The sequence below is a fragment of the Lepidochelys olivacea genome, assembly GCF_965140295.1.
Source record: "Lepidochelys olivacea isolate rLepOli2 genome assembly, chromosome: 4".
Classification (NCBI taxonomy): Eukaryota; Metazoa; Chordata; order Testudines; family Cheloniidae; genus Lepidochelys; species Lepidochelys olivacea.
This window is the reverse complement of record NC_140414.1, coordinates 40,813,045-40,841,020: the sequence shown is the minus strand read 5'-3', so window position 1 is coordinate 40,841,020 and position 27,976 is coordinate 40,813,045. Positions and strand designations below refer to the sequence as shown.

Here is a 27,976-nt window from a genome sequence, read left to right as displayed (position 1 = left end):
TAGCAAATCAGTGGCAGAGTCTGGAATAGAACACGATTCTGAACATCTAGTTCCCTGCTCAAACTGGTAGACACCACTACCTCACTTCTTATGTAACTTCTGGGAGTGCTGATACAAGCCCTACCCAACTCCCTTCTGAGGTCATTGAGAGTTTTTCCACTGATTGATTGGGCCTGTTATTAGTAGCCCCAAATACCAAGGAATTTAAAAGCCCTGGAACCTCTTTATTTTTTGAGTAAATGTCTTCCTTCACCAGATGAGAACTAAGTTCTGGAACAGTTACAGCTTTCAAGAATCAAAAACTCACTCTCTCTTTTCAGCTTAATTCTCTGGCAATTACATTTACTATATATTTTTCATTTCCTGTTCTAAGCTTTAACAGCACATAGACTTTATACACATGACAACACATGGATAAATATTCATTTGTGAATCTCTCAGGCTATGTTGCCATTGAGGAATTCTGAGGATGTCAGAATCAGGAAAACAAAGCTTGAGTCACTTTGGGCACTCACCATAACCCCAGGAAGATTAGTTACTAAGTACACGGAGCACTTGGAAAATGTAAACTGCTATGCAAGTGCTAAGTTTCTGCCTGCTATGACAGGAAAGATAGTCCTAGGCTAGTGCCCTAACCACTGGACTAAGGAGAGGCAGGTTTGATTCCCTACTGTGCTGGTGTGACCTTGGGCAGGTCACTTAGGTCTAGATCCTCAAAGATATTTGGTCACTTAACTCCAATTGAAATCAATGGGAAATAGGCATCTCAATATCTTTGATCTGGGCCATCTGTAAAATGGGGACAATAATACTTCCCACAGGGGTGTTGTGAGAATAGATACAGTAAATGTTTTGTGAATCACCAGGGCTTGAAGATACTGCTATACTATCATTTGAAAACTGGGAATTAACAGGGTTAATTTATATCCCTTAAGGTACACAAGATATCATACCTTTAAAATGTTTCCTACAATGTGGTTGTAGCCATGTTGGCTCCAGAATATTAGAGAGAGAAGATGGGTGAAGTAATATCTTTTATTGGACCAACTCAGTTGGTGAAAGAGATGAACTTTTGAGCTCCACAGAGCTTTTCTTCAGGTCTGTGTAGCTGAAAAGCTTGTCTCTCTCACCACCAGAAGTTGGTCCAATGAAAGATATTACCTCACCCACCTTGTCTCTCTTTAAATACTTTAAAATGGTCATTGGTCACTCAGACTAATAGACAGCTATACTGTGGCCATTTACCAGACAGGGCTAGACACTTTCAGCATTATCACAAGTAACTTTGGCTAATTTACCATAGGATCCAACAGGTAAACTGTTCTTTGATCCAACAGATCAGATGGGAAGTTTTGGTTTTGTACCTATTTCAGTTTCCTGAGCACTGCAAATCATGGATTATAATTAGAGAGCTGCCATTCTCTGATGCTTATAAAAGTTCTGTGATATTTCTCAATTAAAAAAAAAAAGAAAGATCGGGGATGCTAGGGATGTAGGCATCGGTAGAAATGAAAGGCAGCCTGTGATGGCATGAATTCCTCCTTGCCCTGTACTCAGCACCAGACAGAAACAAAACTACAGATCTCAGTTACCTGACTCTCCCTTACACTTGGATTACCTAAGGGAGCTCTTATAATGTAAGTCAGGTAGCAAAAGGTCAGCCTGGACAGCTAAAGACCTAGGGCCAAGAGTTAGGGCTTTAGATTATAATGCTCTTTGTTACCTTACCAACAGGGACAAAAAGGAGAAAGCTAAATACTCAGCTCCCCCTCTTTCCTGCTGTTTCAAAGGTTCCCATCTCTAAAGTGTCAGGCACACCTGTGGCATCTTAATCAGGACTGTTTCTCTAATGTTAGCCTCTAAACATTTCATTAGGTAAAGTCATTAGGAAAGCGTATTCAGTCCTCATTAAGGCACAATTCTCATTGACTTGAATATTCCCATTAAACTTCATGGAATTTTGCCCATGTAAGGACTGAATAAGCTTTCCTGAAGTTAAGGTTGCAACTAGTTCCCATTACAATAGCCTATCTTAGACTGCCTCCCCACAATCTCCCAATAACTTTACCTTGGAAAATTGTTTTGGTCTGAAAATTGCCACATTTACTGTGAGGACATAGAAATAAACTAACATATTTTCTTCAAACCTGGCAGAAAATGTATTTTTAGTTAACAGTCATTAAATATTGTTTTACATTGTTCACTCTGCTTGTGAGTTATACCACTTGCCCTCATCCTGTGTTTCTCCTATCTAGTTAACCTGCAAGCTCTTTGGGGCAGGGACTGTCTACTTGTGTGTACATGGCCTAGCACCATGTGTGGACCCAGTCTTGGCTGGTCCCTTGGCACTACTCTAATAATAAGAAAGAGTTATCATTACTTGAAATTGACTTCTGTTTAAGGCTGGTTTCCCTCTAGTCAAAACTGGCTTACTCTGACCCCTTCCAGCTTTCCATGTAGTTAAATTTCCTTGAAACTTCATATGCTGGCTACATTTGAAAAGAAAACAGATTTTCAATAAGCAAAGTTCTTAATGATTCTTGTGGATGGTTTAGGGTAACTCTTCTTTGCCCTCATGCCTACAAAAAACTTGTCAATGGCTAGGCTGCTGATGAGACCACTGCCCATTATGGTGACAAGTATTATCTCATTATTTCCTTGTCTATCTGTACCCATTTGCCCTCTTGCTCTTTGGGTGCAGGGACTATCTTTTTGTTCTGTGTTTGTACTGCACCCAGCAAAATAGCATCCTGGTCTGTGATAATTACAAATATTTAATATAATAAATACAACGATTACTATAACAGGGTGTAAGCTTTCGTGAGCTAAGCTTATGCTCAAATAAATTGGTTAGTCTCTAAGGTGCCACAAGTACTCCTTTTCTTTTTGCGAATACAGACTAACACGGCTGTTACTCTGAAACCTATAACAGGGTGCAATCCTGCTCCCATTAATCTCATGGGAGATTTTTGTCATTTACTTCAGTAAGAGCAGGATAGGGCCCTAATCCAGTAAATCACTAAATGACATGAGTAGCCACAAGATGACTGCTCATGAGCATATAGTTGTTCCACAATGAAGCTACTCGCATACGTGTGTGTGTGGGCATGTTGCCCTCTATAGGCTGATAGCAGAACATAGGGACATTTTGATAGCTTACAGCTAACAGAGATTGTTCAGGTTTCAGAGTAACAGCCGTGTTAGTCTGTATTCGCAAAAAGAAAAGGAGGACTTGTGGCACCTTAGAGACTAACCCATTTATTTGAGCATAAGCTTTCGTGAGCTATAGCTCACTTCATCGGATGCAACTGTAGCTCACGAAAGCTTATGCTCAAATAAATGGGTTAGTCTCTAAGGTGCCACAAGTACTCCTGTTCTTTTTAGAGATTGTTCACAGAGCTAATATAAGCAGCAGACGCTTCAGGTTTTGGAACAGAAGGGCCAGGAGTCCTGTCTTAGTCCTGCAGGTGTGTGTGTGATTTTCTTATGGAGAGGGCATAACCCTTCCAGATTTAAGGCTGCAACCAAGGTCTGACAAGGGAAAACAAAAGCAGTCATATAAGTAAAACAAAAATCCTAATGCTTCCAAATGTTTGGGGTTTGGAAGCAGTAGGATCTCACTGACAACTGGAACATTTTTTAGGCTTTAGATACAAATAAAGAGCTCCATCCTGAAGTCTCTACTCAGCAAAAATACCCACTTTGTGGGAATTTTGGCTGAAGAAGGCCTGCAGAATGAGGTCCACTGTAGCTAGCTGCGGGATATGCTCACTTTTAGCTGACCACTCCTTTAAAAACCTGTTTGTCTGTTTAAAAAAAGTGAGAAATGCTTTGTTGAGTCAGTTAAATTGGGATGGTCATTTGGATATGCCCGTGAATTTTCATCAGAACACATTTCTAAGAGATGCAGGGGAGATTCCCATTGAATTTGGCCCAAATAGGACTAAAAAAAAAAAAATTGTGGGGGAAGGAAATAATCTTTTAGTCACATTGGAAAAGCAAAAATTCTGAAACAAATACTAAGCGGAGCAGTTTAAAAGGATGACGTAAGCCGTCTCACCTTGATAGGTCAGACAAACTGTTTGTGCCTCCTCCAGATTCAGCAGCCAGGAACTGATACACCAGTTTTAAAAATGTGAGAATAAGCCAAATGCTGAGGACCAAATTCCAATACACTCACTCCCTTTGAGTAGAACCAAGAAATCAACGAACTAGTCACCAAATAAGTCATTACACAACATGAGTAAAGGGATCAAAATCTGACACTTCATAATAGCAACAACGCTTTATGGTAATAAAGCGCCTTCCATTCAAGATCGCAAAGTTCTTTACAAACCTTAGTTCATTAAATTTAAGAACTTATTCTAAACATAATAATTTAGCATAAATGGAGATGAAAATTGTTAAAGGTTTTCCTCAATATTTACAAAGGCTTATTTTTCTTTCAGAGAATTTAATTATCTCTTTGCCCTCCATGTTAAAAAGAATAAAGAAGTTGTTCAGACTTTTATCTTTCCTCATCAAACTGTAAACATTCCTTTTCAGCCTCATTTTCCCCCAGCCTTTGATTCAAAGAGCTGAAGGAGCTCTTGCTCTGCCTTGAAATTTTATTTAAAATTAAGAAAAAAAAAAGGGGGGGGGGATGAGAAGGAGAGAAAAAATCCCTTTTCCTGACTAATACTAATAATACAGGTCAAAATGTCAGTCGATCTACAATTAAATGGAAAACAAAAAAGGTTTTCCCTTTTTTCCCCACAGTACAATAGTACTGGAATATAAATTACCGATGAAGATGAAATAATACTTCAAAGCACACGGGGAAGGGCAGCACAGTGTTTACAAAGTATTTTCAATGGCATGATGAAACATTGAAGAAGACGGTAACCCATTGATTTCAGGGGGTATTGGTGAATGGTTTAAAACTAGCATGCGGTAGGATTTTAGGTCCCTATAGTCTGTGACCCCATGATATGCTTTGTTTAACAAGGGCAGCTGCAGTTATCAACAGATGTTTCAGCAATAAATAATTGGTATCATCTCGGAAAAGACCCATCTACCTGGGGAGCGGGCATAATGCTGAAAACACTGCTCCGCTATTACAGCCACATTAATCTCCTATCTATCCAGCTTTCTTGGGGAGTTTACTGCAGGTGTTTGTCCTGGGAGAGAGCAGACAAATGCTCCAAAGTTAGAAAGCTTTGTGAGGACTGTAAAGGAGGTTGGCCTCTGCCATAAATTTCTGTCTAGGGCCACACACACCAACAGAAAAAAAGAAAATACCAAAATAAATTCAGAATTACAATAAAATCCTCCTTATCAGTGGAGCGTACGAAAGCAAACCCTCCCCACTTATTAGTAACATGTAAGGTGTTCAACTCAAGCTTCCAATTTTCTTTTTTTAAAGCGACTTGCGCTGATGTATAAAAAATATGACTGAAGTTCCTGGATCCAAAACTTGTCGGCTTTACTCAGGCCTGGCTCCCAGTGAAGTATACAAGATCAAGAATGGAATCCCTGCCTTAGTGAAGTCATTAAGAGTTTTGCCATTCATGTCAGAGCAGCCAGGATTTCTCCCCAGGTCTCTTGGGCCTGACTCCCCTTTCACTTGCACCAGTGTAATTCTGCTCACTAGTCCTGATGTACCTCACAGTAAGGGAGAGGAAAACTGGCATCACCTCATCTTCAGTTTTAACTCTGTTTTTAAACAGGCACCAGGAACCTAAATATCACACTTGACTTTAAAATAAACAAACAAGCAACACTTAATATTTCTATAACTGGAAAAGGCTGAGAAAAAGTGGGTTTTTTTATCCGGTTTGTTTAGCTTGAACTCATCACCTTCCAGGCTTGGGTCTTTATGCACCAGATATTGTTTAGGGCTCAATCCTACAAACCCTTTCTTGGGTGAGTAACCCTTACGCTTGTGAAAAACCCCATTTAAATCAAAGGGGTTTCTTGCATGACGCAGAAACACATTTTTGCAGGTTTCTGTTGTGGAGTTTCGTTCCAAAACCGAGGGCCCAATCCCACATGACCTCACTCATGAGAGGATTCCTTACTCTGTGCTATCATTGAACTAAAAGAGTTCTGTATTTTTTTAAAATCAGGTTTTACAAAATATTATATAAATATGTATTTCAGGATTTTATTTTAAATGTCAATGCAAAGTTTTCTGGGAGGATTTGAACATTCTCCTCTGTTGCTGGAAACCTGAACACAACAGCATCACAGTAGTGCAAGATCACTGGAACGTTAAAGGGGCTAATAAAGTGAAAGTGACTAATCTATTATTATTATTATTTATTTGTTTGTATTACCATAGCAACTAGGAGCCCCAGTCCTGGATCAGGACCCCATTGTGCAAGGCAAAAACAGAACAAAGGCCATCCCTGACCCAAATGCATCAAGTACAAAGATTAGTAAAACAGCATAAATGAAGTAAAGTTATTTTTATGTTTTTGTTTTGTATTAATGAACAAATCATTCCATGTAGGCATACTCCTGCCCATTTATATAATTAGTCCTGCCACGGGGAATACTATCAAAGTCCTTTTAGGTTCTGCAAACATTTTTCCTTTAATATTTGAGATACTTTCTTTCCTGTACCATTATACAGTAGCAAAATATTGTACACGTGGAGATGTCACTGCTTCCACCCATTATATCCTGCCTGGAGCCTTTTTGGGTATGTCTACACTGCAATTAGACACCTACGGCTTGTCCATGCCAGCTGACTTTCACTGGCGGGGCCTGGGTGAAAGGGCTGTTTAACTGCAGTATAGATGTTCAGGCTCGGGCTATAGTCCAAGCTCTGGGTCCCTCCCACGTCGGAGGGTCCTAGAGCCCGGGCTCCGAACATCTATGCTGCAATTAATCAGCTCCTTAGCTAGAGCCCCACGAGCCTGAGTCAGCTGGCACAGGCCAGCCATGGGTTTTTAATTACAGCATATACATACCCTCTGATGCCCACCTCCTGCATTGTCCACTGGGACTCATTACTCCACTATGTGTTGTGCTCTGAGTTAGGCCATTTTCCCCCACTACCAGGCATAGCAAGAGAGTCTCTTAACATTCAACATAAAGGCTCTCATTGGGTTGCCAGCTGGGAATAGGAGTGAACATCATCTTAGATCTCAAGTTCAAGTCTGAGTCCCAGCTAGCCCACAGCACAGAAATATAACAGTAGGGCCTGATTTTACTCACACTGGTATCAATGGAAGAACTATTAATTTCAATGGGTGCAGGACTGGGCTCCCAGTTTCTGAACAGCAATACTATCCTTTATCCTTCCACCTTTCGTTATGTCTACCCTATCTGTAGATTAGGTACTCCATGGAGAGTGATGAAACAAAGCCACTGTCTCCAGAATACGGATACATTAAAATCACAACGGGAATGATTCTAAGCTGTTCAAACTAGTCGGAACCCCGTCTCATCTGGGGAATTCAGCGAGGGAAGTGATGGAGTCCCATACCTAGTCTGTATGTGATTGGCCCTTTTCTGGTAGCTGCTTCCGCTGATCAGTTCATCAACAAAATCATTGTCTGCTAAATTACAGTGAGGAATGGTGTCATCTGTGTAACAGTAAATATAGTGGACTAGGGCACTATACATTCAAGAATTGCATTTGTAGATTTTAAAGGAACAGGTGTGTTGAACTTCATACCAGTAATTCATGCAGCCTTGCACTGATCATATCTTGCAGGTTTGTTTTGTCTTCTGGGCCTATGGCTTGTTTGTATTGCCACTTCTCTGGCACGAAGGGCCACTTCATTTCCTTTGCCTCTTCAATAAGGGTCCTTAGATCATCAGGGAGCGAAGCTGAAAAGGTCAAAGTGCAGTTAAGGAAATTGCAGACGATTCAGCCTCTAGTGTTATGATGTAGCATTTAACCTGCAAAAAGCATTCCCTTGCCTGCACCTCTTCTCAGTCACTACAAGCTGTTGGTTTTTGTCACAAGAGTAATAATGAGAGGGGTGCGTCTCATCAGTTGCTCTGCTATGCCCTGCAGGTAAATTGGGGCTGCCAGCCATTAAAAAGGTTTTTAGCAGGAAGTAAAACACTTTGGTGGCCGTCTATGCGTGAAGAACTAGAGAAAGAAACGTAGGAAACATTTTCCCCAAAGTGAGAACAGGGTTTTTGGCTGAGTGAATTAATCCAACAGCATGGTAAACCTATCCCCTTCGCTAAAGACTGTATTAGAAATCTGCTAATGACTAAAAAGGACTAAGATAATTAGAAGGCTGGGAGAGTTTGTTAAATAATTCTTCAGTGTCCACATTTGCCACAAAGGTCATTGGTAATGAATTATTCAACCTGCAGTAGTAGAAATAATTATGGATCACCCCCCTGCGCGTGCACACACACTCCCAGTACCACCATGAAAGGAGTAATAAAACTCAGTTATGTAGGAAAACAAAGAAGAAATTATTCAGTCCATTTGAATGGCTGATGTATGGCACAGGGAATTAATTCTCTACAAATGCCCTGTATTTACCAGCTGAAACTGCATCATCCATACAGAAAATCCATGGACCAAATCTTCTATGCAGTCGGGTAGTTCCTTTGTAGTCCATGGAGCTACACTGATTTACACTAGCTGAGGATCTGGCAACATGTGCCTGTACTGTTATGCTTCATTTTCAGTTTATGTTAGAAGTAATAATACTCCATAACATATACAGTAGAATTTTCAGAAGTGTTGTGCATAGATTAACCCTGCTCCTGCTGGAACCAATGGACCACTGACTTCAATGGAAGCAGAATTAGGCCAATTTTACACTTTTGAATTCCACATTGGCAGTGCCTTACATCTGAGGATCTCTAAGTCCTATTTAAAATGGGTATTGTACAGATGGGAAAACTGAGACACAGTGAGGTTAAAGGCCTGATTTTCTGAGGTGAAGAGCACCCAACACTACCATTGACTTCAAGTGGAATGTTGCACGCTCAGCCCCTCAATGATTTGCCAAAGGTCACACAGTGAGTCAGTGGCAGAGTTAGGAATAGAATAGACTAGGCATGAATCCCGGTCTCATGACTCTCAGACCTCTATGCTAACTACCAGAACTTGATGACTCCCAGTGCTAATAAAAGTGGATTAACCAGGGATTATTGACCAGTCGGGATTAATGGCAATCATCAGCTATGTATCTAGCTCTAGCTGGTCATTGATCCCCAGGAAAAATCCTGTTCTGAGATCATCATTGCTTAATGACATAATGAGCTAAATGTACTTCTACATTTCTACAAAATCATATCTTAGAGATAATAAATTAAAACCTACATTTCTTATCCTTATTAAAGTCAATTTACTGATAGTGAGATGTATTGGGCTGTAGAATAGTTTTCCTTGGAAAATGATGGAAGCCCTGACATTCAGGGCCAAATTTTCAAAAGTTGCCTTTAAAATTATGCCCAAATTCTTGCACATATTATCTCACTCAAGTGACATTGCACTGCAGTTATATGTTGCTACCACCCCACAAGCAGCCAGGATTCCCCAGTGTTCTGAAGCACTGTCTGGGCATTGACTGTATTATTCCCACGGCTGTACAGTATGGCGGAGAGTAAAGGCATGGAAATCTGGCTCAATGGAATGGACAGAGGGGATTACAGCTATGTAGCATGCTCACCTCTTCCCAGTGCCAACAGCAACTCTATGACAACAACTGTGGTGACACATAAATAGGACTGAGGGAAGCTTGGCTGACCACAAAGAAGACAGAACTAAGATCCTGCCTTTTTATGTACAGTAGCCTTATTAAACGAAGAGGAAGTTTCCCCTGGCCGCCTCCCCAGTGGAGCATGGTGGAGCCTGCTTGGAGACACTGAGTCCCAAAAGGTGCCATTCGGATACGCTACTGGGCTGTCCCATGTGGCTGACACCTCCAGCAGAGGAGCTTTTCATCTCCCAGCTTCCCCTTCAGCCCAGAGCCGCAACTGCAGCAGAAGAAGGAAGAGGACAGGCAGGCAGGCAAGCAATATCTGCAGAGATGCCAGAGTCAACTTTTCTGCCAGAGTGACTTCTTTGACTCAGACATTTGTAGTTAATGGATTTAACAGTTGCTGATATTGACTTGCTGCACCCCACTGCTTGCAACTTCCGAATGCTGCCAATCTCTCCCTTTCTTCTTCCTCATCTTCCCCCTCCCCAATAAAAAAAAAAGCACACTGAATTAAATAATACCGACATATAGAGGACAGTAACAGCACCAGGCATTACAAAACTAGTAAATAATGTGGTTTGGGACACTCATAGGCAGGCTCTCTGAGAGCATAACTGTATTACTGTTACCCTTAACCTGCTATTGTTTGTTTGCATTAAACATTTTATTTTAATTAGGCCCCAATCCTGCAGGTGGACTCTGTTCCCATTTGGATACAATAAAAAACAAAGGATAGAATATGGCCTCATCCTTTCCTATTATCTTAACCAAATGTCCTTGATTCTGTGTTAGTTAAAAAAGAATTTAGGACAAAATTTTCAAAAGCACCTAAGTCACTTGGGAACTTTAGTCTCATTTTCTAAAGTGACTTGAGCAATTAGGCCAAGATCCTTAAAGGTACTTAGGTGCCTTACTCCCACTGAAATCAGTGGGAGTTTTCAATGGGAGTAAGGTGCCCAAGTACCTTTGAGAATTTGGGCCTTACGAACCTAAGTCTCATTGAAAGTCAATGAGTCTTCGATTGTCTTTGGGAGCAGGTCTTCTTAAGCATTTGTAATGTGCCTAGTAGAATGGGGCACCAAACCTTACTGGAGCCTCTGGATGTGACTGCAATAAATACAATTATTGTATTGTGTTGTGCATTGTAACATCATCTATGGAACCATAAAATATTGCAGTGGCAACTATAAATAATATTGTACTCTTCAGCCAAAATCCAAGCACCACCGATTTTATGGCCTGGCTGTGTTATCTCTGTAAGCAATGTAAATTCACTGCTAATTAGGAGGGCTGAAGAAGGAGATGAAACTACACTGAAGCTGATTTGAAGGATTTATAAACAAAACAAAAAACCTTAAATAAGGTATGGTGAGGATTCTTTTTTTCCCCATTTGTGTGTGCATTTGGTTTTCAGTTCCTGTGTTTGGTCCGAAAACCAGTTTGACAAAGGCAACGTCTGTGGTAGGGGAGAGAAGAAAAACCCTCAGCGTTTGTGTTCAGAGAATCCCCTTGGCTCAAACTGCTGCCATAAGTGACCCTGTACTAATGCCATTCTGTTGGAAGCACATGTGGGCTTGATGAATCAGTTATATCACAATCTGATTGTTACTGCTGTTTAAAAGCCACCTGCCATAGGAAAGGGGATCTGCAGTCTGAGATCATCCAGCCAACCTGCAGTCTGTGCCCTCCAGTGGAATACACACAGAGACAGCAATTATGATTAGGTATTAATATTATTATCACTGCCCCATTGCAAGTGGATTTTCTTCTTTTAGCCAGCCCATGGCAGCCATTCCTAAGAAAAGCCTGAGCCTCACTTCAGTCTCTGATCACTCACTTCCTGAAGCAGTTTACCTGAAGGGCCATGTCTAATTTAGTAACTATAAGGGCACTGATTTACCTTATCTGGAACTAAACTGATTATTTCTCATGCTTTGTGGCATTTAATAGGAGAAAAGAAGAAGAGAAGGATGGAGAAGAAAGCGTTACCTGATTAGGAGTTCAACAGTCCATTCTAAAGAGTGATAAAGCTTAAAGGAATTTGTGATGAGAAAACAAAGTACCCTTTGTAGAAAAAGAAAAATCTTCCCGTATCTATAACAGAAACCTATCCACTACCCTCAAACACAACCATGCTCAGAAACTAACTGAGGTGCTTGATAGCCAGCTGACCTCCCAGTAAGAGCATGGGTTTGAAAATCTGTTCCAAGCAGACTAGAATACAAAATGGGTCAAGAATGGACTAAATAATATTATGATTGACTCACTCATGCAAAGTGGGGAGAATGCACTGAATGTATATAATACCAACTACAGACAAGTGAACTAGTTGGCGAGAGGCACGTGCACTCTCCGATTTAAAAAAAAAAGGGTTTTGGTGCTTTTAAAAAAATCTCAGATTCAACTATTAATATTTTCCTTCGTATTCATTGCATGAATAATTTTTCTGTGTGGCAAAACAGAAGAGGCATACTCTCCAGCTGGTGACAGAAAGAAAGACACTCAGAAAACAAATTCAGTAATGAAAACTCAAAGGATTTCCTCAAGTGCAAAATAAAAGCTACGATGGTATAAGGTTGGGTAGTCCCTTGGAAAGCTTATTACAAGAGAATAGAACTAACCGTAACATTCTGCAGGTTTTCGTGTCTAATGCAAATTTAAATTTCACTGGAATTGAAATAATTCAAAACACCAAGCATCACACAATGCTGAAATAAATGCTAGCTTCTCCATAGGACAGGCAATGTAAAACTCTTCCATCCTAGCACTCATTTTGCATGTATTTATTCCAAATATTAAATGGCAGAGGTTATTCTTTCAATATGGATATTGCAAGTGTTTTTTCTTGGAACACCACTTGTAAAGGTGTTGAATGTTTTACAAGAAAGAGATTCAAATGGTGAGATTTTTTTTATGAGGAAAAACTGTTAAATATATAAGCAACACACAAATTCCTCGTGACAGGAAAGTAAATAAGTGCCAGCATTCAGAAGTTGCATCTTTTTTTTAATAATTGAAATTTATGTGCATCAGCAAACTTTTGGGCATTGTTCTTCCCAAACTAAACTGCTCCTTATAGGCTCATGTTTACTGAAGCCTAAAATTGGAACTGACAGCAATTCACTGCAACAAAGTGGGCTTCTTTCCCTGCCTGCCTGTAGCCCACATCCCATTCATGCCCTAGAAATCCAGTCAGCTCCTGACACTGATCTTCTGAGAGAAGAAAAATAGGACAGGGATGGGGATGTGTCACTGTGGCAAGGAAGTTCACAACAATGTGCTGGTTTGTTCCTGGGGCCTCTCGTTGGGACCTCACCTTTGCACTGCTGGTATTCTCTCTTGTCTTCCTCCGATGCATCAGACAGCTTGGGTGAGAGCACATCCAGCGCTTGCTTGCACTCCTGAAGCAGCGTAGCCACTACTTTTTGATTATTCATGATGCCTGCTCCCACTCTGCTGCGAATCGGGCGTCCCTGGGTGAGCAGTGATCAATTACCTAGGAGAAGACACAAATTCTAAATGAAAAGGATCCCTTCAAGGCTGAGGTACCTGGTGAACAAAAGAGAGGGAAGATGATTAACTAAAGCATCATCAATTATCTGCGAGACTCAAGCAGGGAGAGATAATAGGGGAAATACATGACAGCCCCGGAAGACTTTATTAGAGGAGTGTGTGAAATAACTGCAGGGTCTCTGTGACAAACTGTGCAAGGCAAACATCTCAGAGGTACCAGAGAGCAGAGAGAAAGGGCTTGCTTTTCAATGGAGCCGTAAAATCACAAGCAGTGAAGTGACTAGCCAGGGTGTACTGAATCCCTTTTCACTTAGGAGACTCACGCAGTCAAGTGCTTTTAGTTTGAACTGAATTGTAGACCTTTTAAACACAGAATTACAGTGAATTTTCAAACACTTGCTGGGTGACATGGCATATGCTTAGTGGAGCCTGTAGGGAATAGTTAGGCTGTATAATTTTTACTCATGGGCATCGTAGTATGCAGCTCTCTCCTATGCATCCTCCCACCAAACTTCCCTAATCAACAACACACGCTGATAATCCCCCAATACAATATTCTCTCTAAATAATATCTTGAAAGGAATCTGTCCCAGCATTCAAGATTTCAGAATCTATATCTAGAGATACTAGTGTTTGATTCAATGGCTCTCAACACAGTGTGACGTAGACAAACTATACACAAAAAATCTAGCCTGAAATTACAGAAAACTATGGAATTCAGCTACAACAGCCACCTTAGAACATAGAGGGGGAAGAGGACTGTTTTTTATATTTTGGGTGGGGCTTGTAGCACTGCCTATTATTAGGATTGCCTGACATTTCCCATTATAAGGTCCTGTTTTCAGTTGCTTATAACTTTGTCGAACGTAAACCATTTTGGCTGAAATTTTCCATGTTGGGAGTCTGCTTCAGACTGGAGTTTTTAGAAAAATTTCAGCTGAAATGGTTTGGCCATTTCCAAGAATCGTATTAGAGAAAGATACATTGTTTTGCCCCTGTTAAATTTTGGTGACCTTCACTTTGAGAACTTCTAGTGTCCCCCCATTTTGGAGCAGGGACTTGAAGTTTGGCATGGGGTGGCCTTTGTGTCAGGGATGAGTCTTCTGATGACCCTGTGAAAATATTCCAAACTTTGGCCAAGTTATAAGCCTCTGAAAAACTGAAGTTGATGCCTGCTCAGAAGACACTTGATTTTAGCACTGAAATTCCCCAAAGATTCCAGTTGCACCAGGCATGCTCCAACTCAGGACTGATCAGGGCTTTCCCTGCATTGCATCTCAGAGCTGCTGCAGGCTGGGCTGAGTCCAGGTTCAGGTCAGGGTCCTGAAACTGAGAACAGAAAGCCTGTCAATGACCCCGCTGTTAGGCCCAGGCAGTTTGGAGGACAAAGCTGCTTGATTCAATGCAGAGGGGACAAGAGCTGGACCTGCAAGGGGAGAGAGGGATAGATTGGCATAAGGAACCTGGGTAGTAACTGGGACAAAGAGTTGGGGGGCAAACACTGAGATTGGACAAGAAGCCAGGGAAGGAAAATTGAGACTGGAAAACATGGGGAAGGGGCAACCGGAGGCCAGACTTGGGGGAGACAGACAGATTGGATGAGCTAGAAGGAAAGGTACTGGGACTTGCTGGTCAGTGAGACTGGGTTAAAAAGATGGGGTGACTGGGAATGGCTGGATAAAGAGAAGGGTAGAGACAGGGATGGGAAGTCCAAAGCGATGTTGCCTGATCTATTAATTGTATGTTGATTATATTACTAATTTAGTTTCCCTAATTAGCACTCTGAAGTTTGGTAGGTTCTTGTATCAAGATTAGGCCCAGTATTATCAGAACTACTGTTACAACCATGTACATCCTAATGTAACATGCACACTCTGGTTTATAACAGTTTTATTAATACAATTAGCAAATTCACAAACACTCCAACCCACCAAACCAGGCAGAAATAAGATAAAATGCATGGAGCATCCATATACTTATCCCCATATCTTGCAAAACAATCTTAAGTGTTAGTTATCTTCTTCCTCACCATCACGAGTGGTCATCATCCTGGTATCTCCCAAGAGCTACGTCTCTCCCTCTCAAAGCATACAGGCTGGGGTACAACTTTCATAATGCATTATGCCAAGGATTTTGGGGCCTTATACCTTAATTAATTTGGCTATGCTACTGTTTTACAGACCTTGAGGCTTTGTAGGCTCATTGCATTATACCCAGGCTTCCCCTAGCACATACCTATACCTATAGGCTACAGTGATAGATCTAGGACTTTCTGGGCAAGTAGACTGGGACTGGTATCAAAACCCTGAGGAGTGGAGACTGGGACTGGCTAGGTGAGGAGAATGGAATTGGGACAAGGAGCAAGGGGTGAGGAAGAGACAGGATTAGGGCAGGGCCACATTGGAAACGATGGGGCAGAAATGATCACATTTTGGGGGAGGGGGGCACAGCAGAAAAGTCTGTGCCTACTGCAGAACACTGCCCTACAGAGCCTGGAATGGAACCCAAGATCTCCGAGTCTCCCCACTCCTCAGCGGTCAGCAAATATCTCTGAAACCCTGGCAAACTCTCTCATTCTGCGCCAATGCTGGTCCACATACAGGATGACAACCTGCTACCTCTAGCCGAGGTCAGTGTGGTGGCTCTAAAGGTTCCAGTTCTGCCAATGACCCGTGTGGGTGCCAATATCATACCACCTGATGGAATTTCTGGGTTTTTTTTTTCCATTTGGAAATTACACACAATAAACTATGTGTGTAATAAACAATTAAACATTATTAAGGTTGCAAAGTTGAGCACTCAAAAGTCAGGAAATGCCAGAATAAAGTTACTTGTGCAACCTTTTATCTGCATTTGTTGCAGAAGCTGGAAGATGAGTAATGAATGAGGCAAGGGATTACAGGAAGAGAAAGGATGGTCTCGTGGTGAAAGCACTTAAATGCTGCAAAGAACAAGCACATGCTTTTAAATCACTCCTACATTACTCAGGGTTTCACTGATTTATGAAGCATGTTCTTTTTGCAGTTACAGTTCAGGACAGAAACAGGTGGCAAATTCTCAGTTTTAAATCCTATACCTCTGGAACAGTCTCCTGTCACTAGTCTTCTTTATGTTAACAGGAGTTTTGTTCACTTCACATGAACCCACTGGAAGGAATTATGACTTCAGTACATTCGTTGTAACAGTTAATGCTTGAAAGTGAGTCAGTGGAGGATGGGATGCTCACAAATTTGGTGGCTGCCCCTGAACAGGGATGGGTTTTTCACAGCATGCCTATAGAAGATTGCCCCACTCCACCAGTGCTGTCTTCTCCCTAGTGTTCATCAGTGATGGTAGGAATCGAAATAGGCCTGAGCCAGTTCTCTGCATTCTTCCAAGCATGCAGAACAGTCAGCAGAGCTCCACTGCCAGCAGAAGATAGGGAAATGGCAAGGAACTACTTTCTGGTTATGTGGTCTCTTTAGCTCCCCAGGCAGAGGGACTGCTGGATGCTCTTTGGGGACAATGAAAGAGGGAGCTATAACGCTCCCTAAGACTGTGGTCCCTCTAGGGTCTGCATCACCCCACAACACAAGGCTACACCTAAATGACACAATCTAGCTTGGAGGCCTGGTCTTCACTACAAAACATTATAGTGAAGACTCCAATTAACTTATAGGATACTGACCACAACAGTATATCCAGCATAGATAAGGCACAAACCGTGTTCAGCATCATGTCAGCTAGTCATGTTTAAACCCTAATTTAGCTATTAATAACTTAAAAACAAACAACAATTATCCTGAGGTTAAAACCTACCCTCTCTTCTTCCCCCCGCTCCAAAAAAAATTTCAAATCTAAATAACAAGTGAAATTGTAGGCCAAACTGATTTGTCAAGATCACTGGAAAAGGCTCATCACAACTTCGCTTCACAGAGATTCCTTTTCCTAAGCATCTTTTGTACAGGGATAAGTAGTGAGAACTTCAGTTTGCTAAACCTGGTAGCATTGCTGGAAAAGTACATCCTTATAGTACCAAAGCACTCTCCGCCTTGTCCCATTAGGGCTAAAGAAATTGATCTAGTTACAGGCTACCTGTCAATCAAAGAAAAAAAAAAAAAAGCTCTCAACTCAAGCTACTATAAAACACCAGAGCTACATTTACCATTAGGGACACTGACATCCAATTGATTTATCTGACTAAACAATCCTGTCTATGAAGGGGTGCATGTGACAGTCCCATGAGTACATCTCCGGTTAAGACAAATCATCCCTGCCATATGGCCCTAGTTCCATTCCTGCATGTAAATAGATTTCTTTAAAAAAAACAAAACTTGCTTTTCTGGGGAGCACTTTATTACCATACATACATGTATTAGTTTACACACAGTCTCTCTCTCTTTTCCTTATACATATATTCTGTAGTGAGAGAGAGAGAGAGAGACCCCACCGACTTGGAAATAGCGTGCATTAGCAGCTGGTTGAAGAAGAAATGTTTTGGGCCACATCATCCCAACTTCAGATAAATGCTCACAGAAAAAAAAAATTCTGCTAAAAATGCACTAGAGCAAGAAAGAACAGGGAGCTGGCCTTAAACACAGTGTTCAAGGAACAGGGAAATCAAAGGGAGCTTTGCAAACATGGTCCGACTTGTGTTGCATACATTGCAGCTGGACTTGGGAATCTGGCCCATTATTCTTTAAGTAAGACTTGAGAAACGTGTATATAGGTTTCCCCAGCTCACTCTGTGATTTTCAGTAGTTTTGAGGATATTTTTGTCTACCACAAAATCCTACCCCAAATATACAAGAAAACACTTTTTCCCCTTGGAATTCAATCACCTCTTCCAGGCTGTCCACTTCCAAGTTGCTCCCAAGGTGAATGATGGGTTAAAAAAAAAATCAAAATCCATATTTAGTCACTTCAGAAATAGTTTCCCATAAAAGATCTATACCTCGATAGTAACTGCAGAGTATAGTCAGGAAGAATAAGTTTTCTTTGAGTTATTGAGCACCACAGTGTAGATTTTGATCTATAAGTCCTAAAACTTTTATTGGGAAACAATTTGGCTCACTCTTCAGTTGTTAGTGGGCAACAGGTAGTCTGTTCCCAGGATTATGAAAACCAATCCATTTTTCTTCACATTTCCCACTTGCTGCTCTGCAACAATGCTAACTATAGCATCAGGATATTTTTTATCTGGTAAACTATCAGCCTGCAAACCCACATCTCTCCGAGTAAGTATGTTTTATGTTCCTGCAGGCCATTGGGAACAAGGATGAAAACACTGGCATTTTAGATTCTACCCAGTTTGGGCTGACCATCCTACAACAAACCATTCTCCCATGCCACGTTGGACTATCGCTGAGATATTGATACAGTGACCTGGTACCGTCTTTGCTGACTTGGCCTTTGTAGATTTTTTCCCCCTTTATTCCTCCTCTGTCCCATGCAAAATATAGTCAGTATAGACTGTTAGCCAATAATCTGGGCCTGTCATACCACGCCAGCAAGAAGGAGTGGCACAGTAGCTAGAAAGAAAGGCAAGAAAGAATAAACCCACCACCCACCACGATTTTCTTTGGTGGATGCCACCGCAAAGTGAGTCTACATACTGTACAATAACGAAATATTTGTATGATTTGTTGGTATATCATGAGCTTCCATGTGTTGGTGAATGACAGAAGGGCCCCCGGGGTGAAAGCAGCCATGTGTTCATTCTGGTGCTCTCTTTTGCCATTTCTTACGTAGCTTAATAAAAAATAAAATAAATACCAATAGTATTAGAGTGCTAAATACCTCTTCACCTCCAATAAAAAGGGACTCCTAGCTTGCATGTTATGTATACAACACCCTAAAGTCCAGTATATGACCAAACGTTATCATGAGCAGATGGAAGGAGATTTAGGGCACCAGAGCGGAACAACTGAGAGACTTTAATAGGATTATGAATGTATATTTCACTGGTGTAAAACTTTTCAATTGCATTTATTAATTTTTATAAACCTAGGCCTCTTTCCTGGCCCGGTCCTGCACCACCTTGAAGTCAGTTGCAAAGTTTCCTTTGGCTTCAATATTTCAGTATCCGTCCCTATATCAGGTTCCCAAGCGTTAGACCAGCAGCTCGATAACTATGGTTCCCAGACTGCCTGCAGATTGCAGAGAAAGCCGGCAGGTCAAAAGGTGCTGGCTCCTCCTCCAAGATCCTGGGAACAGCTGAACACCAAAAGGAGGAGCCAGTGCTATAGCCTCCTCCATCGCTACTGAGGAGGAGGAGAAACAGAAGCCAGTACCTGAGGCTGGAGCCATCAGGTGGACTGGAGAGGTCAGTTATGAGCAGGAGCAACATCTGGGAACAGATTTAAGAGCCTCAAACGAGAATGCCCAGGGGAGAAGCTACCAAGTGGCTCAGCAGCATTTTCAGGGGAGCAAGACGCAGGGAGGAAAGGGAATCAGAATGCCGGGCTAGCACTGGCAAGAAAACAGAGAAGAAAGTGACTAGGCAGAAAAGCAATGTGGCCAAGGAGCAGAGGAGAAGGGAATTGAGGGGTTGCACAACATCGGCCAAAGAAAGGAAGATCTGACAGCAGGGAAACATGCAAGAGGAGAAGACAATCAGGCCCCAGGGAAAGCTGTGGGTAGGAGAATAAAGAATATGGAGAAGGAGATGAATTGAAGAGCAAAAGAAGACAGTGTAATTAATTTTTTTCCCAAGGAGGACAAAACCTTTATTATATTAAAAACACCAGAAAATACCTACCAGTAGTACTTACACAAATGCTGTAGTTGCCACACAATAGGAGTGAGAGTAGGAGGCTGGGGGGGACCAGCAGGAGATGATCTCTTTAGTAAGGTGTGGACTGCACGGTGAAAAGGTTTCAGAACCCCTGAGCTAGAACAGCACACCATCTGCCAAAAGAAAGGAATTTTAAGTTATATTGTGGGTAGGAGGAAAGTTGGGACTTCGCCTAACTAGGCTGCAATCAGTTTTGAAGCCGTTTTTGAAAAGCAATCAGCACAGACACTCCAAAAATGGAGCAAACATCATAACAATTCGAGAAGCTGTGAACAATGTTTAGAAAATGTTCACGGTGCTACGGTCCTGAAATCCCAGTTAGAGTTTCTGAGCCTTTTTTCTCTGAAAATATATTACCCTAATTTTGATCTTATTGAGGCCATGCTATAATTCCAGGGAGACCAATGGAGGGGAAGCGAAGACCTGATGATTTCCATGTGGAGGCTGTGTTTATGGATTAATCCCAACAGGGAGCAACTAAACCTCATCCCAGGGGCATTTCAGTTCGGACTCAGCACAGTCAATTGAGAAATGAGGTAGTTATTTATGACTGGGACTGTTTTGACTTTCAAATAAACATTTTAATTATTTTAAGTGCTACACTGAAACTCAGAAATCAAACACTGTTTTAATTTTTGTGTCAGCTGTGCCTCCTTCTCCTCCCTCATGCCCTTCCGTAGTGATGGAAAATTCAAGCTGAGTTTAAATTCCAGAGTGTACATGATACTCAGCTTCATGTCAATCACATCAGAAAGCATTTCCCCAAAGCAAAATCCACTGCTGTGACACATTGCTGAGAGTGGGAAGAGATGCCTTTTCTACACTAAGCAGACTTAGGGCCTGATTCTAGGAGTAACTCCAATGAGGTCAGTGGGGCTGCATCAGTCTAAAACTGATATACATGAAAGGCCCACCCTCAACGTTCATCTAGATCCAGTTAAATCAATGTACTCAACTTCTCTAAAAATCAGGCCCTCTATGACTGTCTCAGACACCCTGACACATCTCACTATAGCAAAACATTCTCATCTTTCTTCCCTGTATGTTCATGATTTGGTGATATTTTTTCTCAACTGCTTGAAGAACTTTAAAAAAAAATCTGATCCTTTATTTTTATATGAAAATAGTTATTTTTAATATATTTGCATTAAAGTTAAATGTAAATTCCATTTAGTAGAATGCAACCTTTTAACTGTTCTCTCCCTTCTAATTCATACAGGTGCAAAGCGTTCAAAGTCACGTACAGGTTGTGCTTTCGCACTTGGAGGTAGATGCTTACGCAGAGCACTGTGAATCTTTGTCTTTACCTGTGCTGCATTTTTTATCCATTAAATCTAAAGAGCCTCATCCAGTCCCCTTTAGAAGTAGGTAGCAAAACTCCCACGGACTTCCATCAGGAGCAGGATTGGGCCCCACACCTGTGAAATTTAGAAGTCTAGATGTTGTGGTTTTATTTCTACAGCAGTCTGTTTTTCTTTTCAGATCCGAATAGTCAGGGTCACATTTATATGCACTGTCAGTCTTCCAGTTCCTATTGAAAAGTCAATTTAACAAAAAAAAAAAGAAGTAGAAAATGTATACTACTAGTTCTATGCATTTATGCACTTGTCACAGAACACTTTGGGGCCAAATCCCTAGTTCATGTAAATGGTGTTGCTCCATTAATTTCAATGGAGCTATGCCGATTTACAGCAGCTGAGGATTTGGTCTCATGTCCTAGAATTTTTCTACATGTGGAAAAAGCAACACACTAGCAACCAAAGACTTTAAAAAATATCACCAGCGAGCATTTCAGCTGATCAGTATTACTATCACCCCAGCAGCAGGCAAATTCAGTTTCTGAATATTCCGACAATCACTTGTGTTTCACTAGAGTATTATTTTTTTCTGGTGCATGGAAGCTTTGCTTTGTCAGAGATAATGAAAGAGACATGGCAAAGCTATTTGCTAGGGGCTTTTTATTTTTTTACTTCTCTGGTTTAAAGATTAGATGTTTTCTTTTTGTAAAGCTGGGTATACCAACTGGCATTGGCTGTATTAAAATAAGGAAGAACCTCAATCAAAAAAGCCTCTCCAAAGGCAAGCTTTCTTGTTAATATGCACAAACATGAAAGGCTTTCTTTTCATCCTATACAACTACAGTGTGTGTAAATTGCAGGGGGCTCATTGGCATAAATCTCGGCTGTGACCTCTGAGGTAAACTGGATTTACATTACTTTCTGACAAGAATTAAATGAAGGCCTTGTGGATATACGAACAGCCTTCTAGACTGCAACAGATGGGCATGAATGTGCTCCCTAGGCAAACTATCAGTGACATCTGTGTCCTCCAAATTCTGGTGGTCTCAGCCAATTAACAGGCAAAAGGAGAGAAGGCGGGGGGGGGGGGGGGGGGAAGCCGCCCTCTGTACAGCCACCCCTAGTCAAAACTGAAGCAGAAGTGCTTGTGTTTAGAAATGGGATCAGGAACAGCCCACAGCAGTGAGGGAATTGTTATTAGGCTCTACAGAGATAAGCATTACAGAAAAAGCTAATGTGGATAGGTTAGATATTATTAAAACAGAACAAATTCTGCCCCCCAGTTAAACCAGTGTAAACCCAGAGTAATGTCATTACTGAGATAGATTTGTTCTGGTGTAATGGAAAGCAGAATTTGGTCTTATAAGCAGAGATAGGCCCAAAACAAAACACTTCATCTAACCCCACTTACCCATACTTTGGGAAAGCTTAGATCCAGGTCTGGAGCCAAACTTGATGGCTGCTTCCTATCTCTGTAGTGGGGTGAATCAGAAACTGGATCCAAACATCCCTAATTCACAACTGGACTTTCAGCATGGCCTCACTTTATTTGTAAGCCATATGGGCTCCTGAGAAAAAGAGCTCAGGTGAGTAATGTAATAAAGATTGGAGACAGAATCCCTGTTACCTACCTTGGCCATTATTGAAAAACAGTGCTTTGGGGATGGATTGTAAATATATCCACTGGACATTTAAGGATCCTTCATATGGTTCTTCAGAGAACTTCAGATTTTTTTCAGTGTGGTACAGATACTGAGTAGAACATCAAGAATGTTCTTTATTAGTAAAACAAAAAAAAGTCTCAAGTGATTTATTTCAAAACTGTTTTAGCTTTTAAGGGAATAAAGTCTTTAAGGGAAATGATCTATTCAGAATGAAGCATTAGAGATTATTCTTTTGAATTTTAGGGGAACATCCATGAAATTTAAAAACAATAGACATTTACATAAAACTTTGATCCTGATGATGAGTGCAAGGGACTGGACTAGATGACCTCTCGTGGTCCCTTCCAGTTCTATGATTCTATTTGAGAAAACCAGACATCACCACACTAATAAGCACCTAAGAAAGAAAACTTCTAACAGGTGAAGTTTCACATTGCACTTTGTTTTAGGTCTTAAAAAAAAAGTTGTCAGTAAAAAATTTAGATTTCATTGCTCTCCAGAATGTATCCTCATTAAACATTTCCCTTGAGAGTTAGCATTTTTAAGATAGGTGGGGGTTTAAAATAATCTCCCTCAATTCTCCATGTCTATGGAAGACTTGTCCTTCTTGCAGTTGCATGTAAATATTCCCTTTTCAGTTAATTCACCCATAGCTATATCCACAAAACAAGATACATAAGGGAAGAAGGGACTGACGCAGAAGTACTGAGAACCACAACTTTCACTGAATTAAATGGGAGATGCTTAACTTTAAGTATGTACTTAAGTATTTTTCTCAATAGCAGTTCTTTCCTGAATTTGGCCATATATGCACAATTTCACTGTGGTATAAAGACACTTCACAACTTGTACACATTTCTTTCACACAGCCATTTGCACTGTCCATAGGAGCCAAAAAAGGCTGCCTGCAAGAATATTTGCATGAGCAGCATTATTCTGGAGAACATAAAATTGTCTCCTCGATCTGTAAACCAAAAATGTAGAGCAATTGGCCACTTTATGTACGAGGGGATGTAAAGGAGAGGGGAATTCTGGGGCAGAAACTGATTCCTAAACTGTTCAAACTTTGTTTACTTATTAACCAGAAATGTTAAAACAAACAAGCAAGCAAACCCAACCTGAGTCATTTTTGAAATGCTCTGCTGCTCCTGTTGGACTATCCTCTGTGCCTCAGGTGTCTATTTTCAACAGACTGTGCAGTACACTGCTCTATATTCACTCCACATTCATAGGCCATTGGTTCTTGTTGCTTGATAAAACTGGCTGATAGGATGGTGGATGTGAAATGTGTACTGTAAGCTGTTCCTCATGAAACATAAGTGTGTAAATATTTCCATTACTTCCCTTAAGAACAGTCCAAAAGTCCCAACTTTTTACCTCCTCCACCCCCAACTGATACCTCTAGCATAACACAGGGTGCTAACAGCAGAAGGGATCTTTGGCTAAATGCAGAATTGTGATAGTGTCAGGACTTGGTGTACAAAAGCACCTGTTGTTTTGCTCTTGTAGTGATTTTAAAAGTGCTAATTCTGGCTCTCCCCCTCTCTCCCAAAACTACCACTTCACACACCATTATTGGATGCAAAAGAGGGAATAACTGAGAGACAGATCAATAAATTTAAAAGATCTTTAACAAAAAGACAATGAATTTGGTACAGCACATATTTTTAGATCAAAGATGCCTTTGAAGTGACAAACCCCTAATCCATAAACTACTGAAGCACTTCCTTTCTGTTCCAAACTACTTGTTGTCAAATAAAATGGAAGTTAAGGAAATTATCTTTATCTGAAAATGGCCAAAAGAAGCCATCACCTAATGACAGCTTTGTCACAAATGACAATTGGGGAAATTGTTAGGAAGGCGAGGCCTAACGACTTGAGAAATAAGCTTGCTGTTTGCACTAATCTGGTCATGCAGCCCCCCACACACAATTCCAGTCATCTTGCTGTGTGAAACAGCTAAGTCTTTGTCACTGTTAACAGCGGCTGGAAAGACTTCTCTTTCATGAATATGTATCACCAGTCCTCCGTGTCTGCAGAGACAAACCCTTCAAAACTGCAATATAAAAAATAAAACACCCCCCACCCCAAACAACCAACCAACAAAAAACAAAATCCTAAGCTACTGAGCTGAGCGGAGTGAAATGCTAGTAACTAATGAAAGCTCACGCTTTGGTAATCAAGCCAGAGGAACCCTCTGCTCAAAGCCTTTCCTAGGACTTTTATTTCCCAGCAAATTGAGATGAAGCCTATAGAGCACTTCACATCTTCATGTGTAAATGTGCAAAACCTAAATGACCCCATAGGGGTATATTATGCATCTATCTCTATATTTATACCAAATATTTGACCAAATGTGTTGCACATGTATGAAAAAAACTGGCTGTATATACAAAACCGTGGGCCTGATCAACTCAAACTCACGTGAACCCATGCTTACTCATGTGAGTAAAGTTGATTTCAAGGGGATTACTCATGTAAATACAGACTACCTGCACGTGTAAGAGTTCCAAGGCTTCACATCTCTTCGCCTGCTTCCCATCATGATAAAATATACAGCGTGAAATTTACAAATTAATAAAAAATAATATGCATTAAATCAGATTAAAATGTTAAACATATTTGAAAATAGTATATTAATATACTATTTTCTACTATAGGAATGGATTCCTTTTTTTAAAAAAATACAATTTGGCCAAGAATTTCAATAGCAACTAGTGATTTTTGGGTGCCCAACTTGAGACAACACAAAAGGGCCTGATTTTCAGAGGGCAGGCGCTCAGCACTTTCTAAGAATCAGATCTCTTTAAAGCATCTCCAGTTGGACAACCAGAATCACTAGTAATTTTTGAAACTCTTGGGCTTTATTTTTATGGGGTCTTTTTACCAACTATTCACAAAATGCTCTGCAGAGAGACGTATAATGGAAACATAGCGCCCAATTTTACTGTCAGTAACACCGGCTAAATCCAGAACAACTCAGATGATGTCAGTGGAGTTACATTGGTATAAAAGTGGAATATGAGAGAGAGGGACTCAAACCCACAGCACTTTGTAAAACTGGGCACTGAGATTCATGTATAGGCAGAAGGGAGGAAATGGCTTATAAGGCTGCAGTAGAGTAGATCTATATGACAGAATTATTTTGCATCTGCAGAACTGATCCTGAATTTCCTGCATACCATAATCTGCTAGTAAAACCAATGGGAGGTATAGAAACACAAAGAATTCAGGATCAAAGCTTATGTGTATATGATCAAAATAAACAGATTAAAAAGTGGGGGGTGGGGAGAGGAGGAGGGTTTCTATTGGCAATGCTGTACATTTATTAAAAGAGTCACTATTGTTCATAAAGTTACCTTAAGATATTGGCTACTGTTGTTTGAACTTTGGTGAGCTAATCAGGTAACAAAATGAACCTTATTTACTAAAAAGAGATGTTTTTGTAACATCACAAATTTTACTTTTTCTCCCAGTAATAATGAGAGGAAGAAATTGGACTTCCAGTGGAGATATCAAGACACTAAGCTCAATTTTGAGGGTCTACGATATTATGCAATGTTTGCTGTAGACATTTCCATTTCATTAGCATATTCTACTTTACATGAAATCCAGTGATGAATGCTTCCCCTGATCTAAGGCTAATCCTCTTTAAAGAGCTACAGGCTATATTACATGTGGCCACAGCCGCAGTTATGCCATGGCTGAATCACTTTGAAGCCTATTGAACAGTGTTCCCTTGTGAGACTTTGCACAAATCCATAAACCAGTGCTCTCTGTGTTGTGAAATCCTAATGTTTTCATCATGAAGAATTTTTTATAAAGGGGCAGAACCTCCCTCCCCCCAAATAAGGTCACACTGCACATGAGATGCTAGGCTGCCGTCACTACTTCTAACTGCCAATCTATAATTGTAGCATACAAGATTAAAGTAAAATGTTGACCTGGTCTTTCAACAGCAAGCAATTATTCAGAAGACATGGCTGCTGGAACAACAATTCACAATTTACAGAGATGAACTGAGAACCAGCCTTCTGGGTGAGATTGTCTTAGCACAGTTTTCTGTGGGCTACCTAAAATTTACCAAATTTTGATGGCCACCTTCTAAATTGCAATGGCCAGTATAATCTGAAAGTGATATGGGATACTATTGTAAACTGGAAATGTTTTTTGAACCATGCTTCTCTCCCTTTCTCTATTCCATCCCCCTACTTCCCTTTCTCCTTTTTACGTCCTTTTCATTCCTATGCATTTTCTTCATCCACATTCTTTTTCTTTCTTTTCCTATATCCCTTTCTGTGGACCTGATCCAGAGCCAATTGAAATTGGTAGAAGGACTCCCATTTACTGCAGTGGGTTTTAAATCAAGCCTTCTGTGTGTGAACGCACACACATATCTGTTTCTCTTATTTTCAGGGTGGCAGCTGAAAACAAGAGAAAAGAGTCCAGCAGGTGCCTCACTGATTCACCAGAGAGCTTTATGATCAGTGACTGCTGCTGAGTAAAACTGTCAATATTGCATCATCCCAGGAAGCTTCATCACTTAGCAGTCACCCCAGGTAAAACACTTCTGGTCAACACCAACCAGCCACTCTTCTGCTGGCTATTCCACACATGTCCATTAATTAAACTCTAGGGCAAGATACATCTCACATAGGTAGATGACTAATGCACATCACCTAGCCCCTTTAAAATTTGCATAGTGGACTAGAACATACATTGTTACACAATACAGTGCACAAGGTACCTTATGTGAGCATCGCAAGACACAATACAATCAAATTAGAAAGAAAACCATGCTATTTATGGGCCTGTTCTAAAGCCTCCTGAAGCCAGTGACATTTCTTCAGGCCTTTAAATACTCCAAAGACTTATCTTTACGCACAATTAATTTGCTTCAGAGTAGCCAAACAGGGGGTTTTTTTAAGTGACAAAAATAATATCTTACATTTACCCAGAACCTTTCATTAATAAGGACCCCAGTATGATATTCAAAGTAACCCACTTCTAGACAAACTATACACAATGATCACTTCATATGCCTTTGAAATGCAGCCA

The 27,976-nt window shown here is 40.8% G+C and overlaps 1 protein-coding gene across 1 annotated transcript in view; it reads right to left on the bottom strand.

The window, feature by feature from the left end:
- ALPK1 (alpha kinase 1) overlaps positions 1–22,972 on the bottom strand; it is a 49,788-nt gene extending 26,816 nt beyond the window's left edge. Inside the window, exons 1-4 of the mRNA XM_084626819.1 lie at positions 22,886–22,972; positions 19,934–20,069; positions 12,985–13,164; positions 7,667–7,821 (exon numbers count right to left, since the gene is read on the bottom strand). Of these exons, the coding sequence (XP_084482945.1) occupies positions 7,667–7,821; positions 12,985–13,105 (276 nt within the window). The 5' untranslated portion in view covers positions 13,106–13,164; positions 19,934–20,069; positions 22,886–22,972. The remainder of the gene's footprint in view (positions 1–7,666; positions 7,822–12,984; positions 13,165–19,933; positions 20,070–22,885) is intronic.
- Positions 22,973–27,976: the final 5,004 nt, after the last annotated feature.